Source organism: Microtus ochrogaster, unplaced genomic scaffold, assembly GCF_000317375.1.
Source record: "Microtus ochrogaster isolate Prairie Vole_2 unplaced genomic scaffold, MicOch1.0 UNK4, whole genome shotgun sequence".
Classification (NCBI taxonomy): Eukaryota; Metazoa; Chordata; class Mammalia; order Rodentia; family Cricetidae; genus Microtus; species Microtus ochrogaster.
Genome location: NW_004949102.1, coordinates 17,722,350 through 17,724,613, shown reverse-complemented (window position 1 = coordinate 17,724,613; position 2,264 = coordinate 17,722,350). Strand labels below are relative to the sequence as shown.

Sequence of the window (2,264 nt, the reverse complement as noted above, 5' to 3'; positions counted from 1 at the left end):
CTTTGACAGTTAGGTCAAGGATGGCCTTTGACAGATCAAGGATGGCCTTTGACAGTTAGATCAAGGATGGCCTTTGACAGTTAGGTCAAGGATGGACTTTGACAGATCAAGGATGGACTTTGACAGTTAGGTCAAGGATGGACTTTGACAGTTAGGTCAAGGATGGCCTTTGACAGTTGGATCAAGGATGGCCTTTGAAGTTTAGCACCTCCAAAATCAGACCACATGTTTCCTCCAGAATAAACCGATCTCCAGTTAGAACTAAATGTCCCTGATGCTACAGACACAGGATTGCCAGGGTGATGCTATGCGGCTATTCTCAGATCTTGGACTGGCTGATTCTGATATCTCAACTAAATGGCTTTTCTTCCTATTATGGCAAACTGGTGCCCATTGTGGAACATGCTTCCTGTTGTCTTTTTCATAAACCACGTGTCCTTCTGTTATATTTCACTTTAGAAGAGTAAAACTCTCAGGTGATGACTACATTATCGTTTATGAATTACATCTCTGGCTTTGAAAAGTTAGCATCAAGTTCACAGACAGCCTTTGGGCAAGTCTTTCTTTTTCCACTCAAGAATTTCCTTCTTCAGTTTTACCTCTGCCAACCTCTTTTTTCTATCCTTTCTTCTTACTGATTTTGTTTTTCCTTTTTAATTTCTCCAAGAAATAGGGGCACTTGCAAACATGAGAGAAGAAAGGACCTCAAGTCTTACAACCTTCAGCTGCTAATTATATGCCAACAACTTTTAATTTTAATTAAAATTTTAATTAATTTTAATTTTAGCAAAAGGATAAAATGGTCAGGTCCTTTAACCTTTTTGGAATGTCTTGTCATATTCAACTGATGAATGTCACCTGACACATCATCTTTAGAGGTTCATTTCCCATCCTGAACTATACTACACTATACCATACCATACCATACCATACCATACCATACCATACCATACCATACCATACCATACCATACCATACCATACTTTAGAGGTCCATTTCCCATCCTGAACTATACTAAACTATACTGCTATACCTAGCAATTTCACTAAGCTCTGGACACCAAAAAATATAAAACCAACCACATACCACTTTATTTCACAGTGTCTGCATTCTGAATACATGTTATCAAGACAAAACTTCACATATGATAATATGCCATTACACTAGAAGTATAAACCGACTAATTTTCCCAAAATCTGATAGCTCCTTCATACATGCCAACTAGTAGTCCTACTATATGTATATAGTATATACAGAAATATATGTATATATATTTCTGGGGGAGGGTTTCTCCTTACATGAAGGCATGGAGGAAGGCAACACAATTCTATCTAGTGGATAAGGTTGTATTGCTTTCCAGTGAAGAATTATTTGTTATCATCTAATCCAATGAACAAGTGTTTGGGTAAGATCTTCAAATTCTTTATCTTAAATATGCCATGAGAATGTGTATGTGTGTTGGAATGAGAGTCTCAATACTGAAGAAAGCATGGGAAGAAAGAATCTCAACAAAGTTAAAACTTAAAATATATTTCAAAAAACTAGCTCATTAGGCCTCAGCACAGGCCATAGCTCTCAGATCCCCAGAAATCTGACATGGCCCCACTTCCTTTCCTGTGTATGTGATTTGTAAGTGTGTGTGTGTGTTTGTGTACATGTGTGCATGTGTGTGGTATGTGTGTATATATATGCATATATATATAACACACAGATAAATGGTGGCTTGTTTTTGTGTATAATATATATATATATATATTTATATATACATATATGTCTACATATGATAATAAAGTTAGTAAGAAGCAGGACTCTTGAGAGACAAAAACACAAAACCTAATGAAACCATTTGCCCTTATCACCCTTGCCTTTACTCATTCCAGCTCAGGTGATCTCCCAAAAGTCATCATATCTCCCCCCTAGTCTGACCTTCCCACCAGGTCTCAGAGGTGCTGTCATCCTTTGGCAAGAAGAATCAGCATCATGCCAATCTGAAAAGTCTCAAAGAAACATAGACTTACCTTCATGTTAGGATCATAAGTGACCTGAGGAGACATCTGGCTTATGACACCATTGTATTTCACGATAACATTGTGAAGCACCTGTGTTCCAAAAATTTTAATCTCCTGAAATGCTAATTTATCAGGGTCCTCATAGGTTGATTCCACAGCAGTCACGTCCAAGCGGTTCTGAAATACATCAAGCAGAATTATGCACAAATGAATGGGCTGAGGTTCTCTAGGTCTTCAAATGCCCCATGCTAAGTC

At 37.7% G+C, this 2,264-nt stretch overlaps 1 protein-coding gene across 1 annotated transcript in view; it reads right to left on the bottom strand.

Annotated features, from left to right (window-relative positions):
* The window catches only part of Mgam (maltase-glucoamylase), a 109,348-nt gene that overhangs the window by 22,370 nt on the left and 84,714 nt on the right, over positions 1-2,264 (bottom strand). Inside the window, exon 45 of the mRNA XM_026788554.1 lies at positions 2,019-2,186. Within this exon, the coding sequence (XP_026644355.1) occupies positions 2,019-2,186 (168 nt within the window). The remainder of the gene's footprint in view (positions 1-2,018; positions 2,187-2,264) is intronic.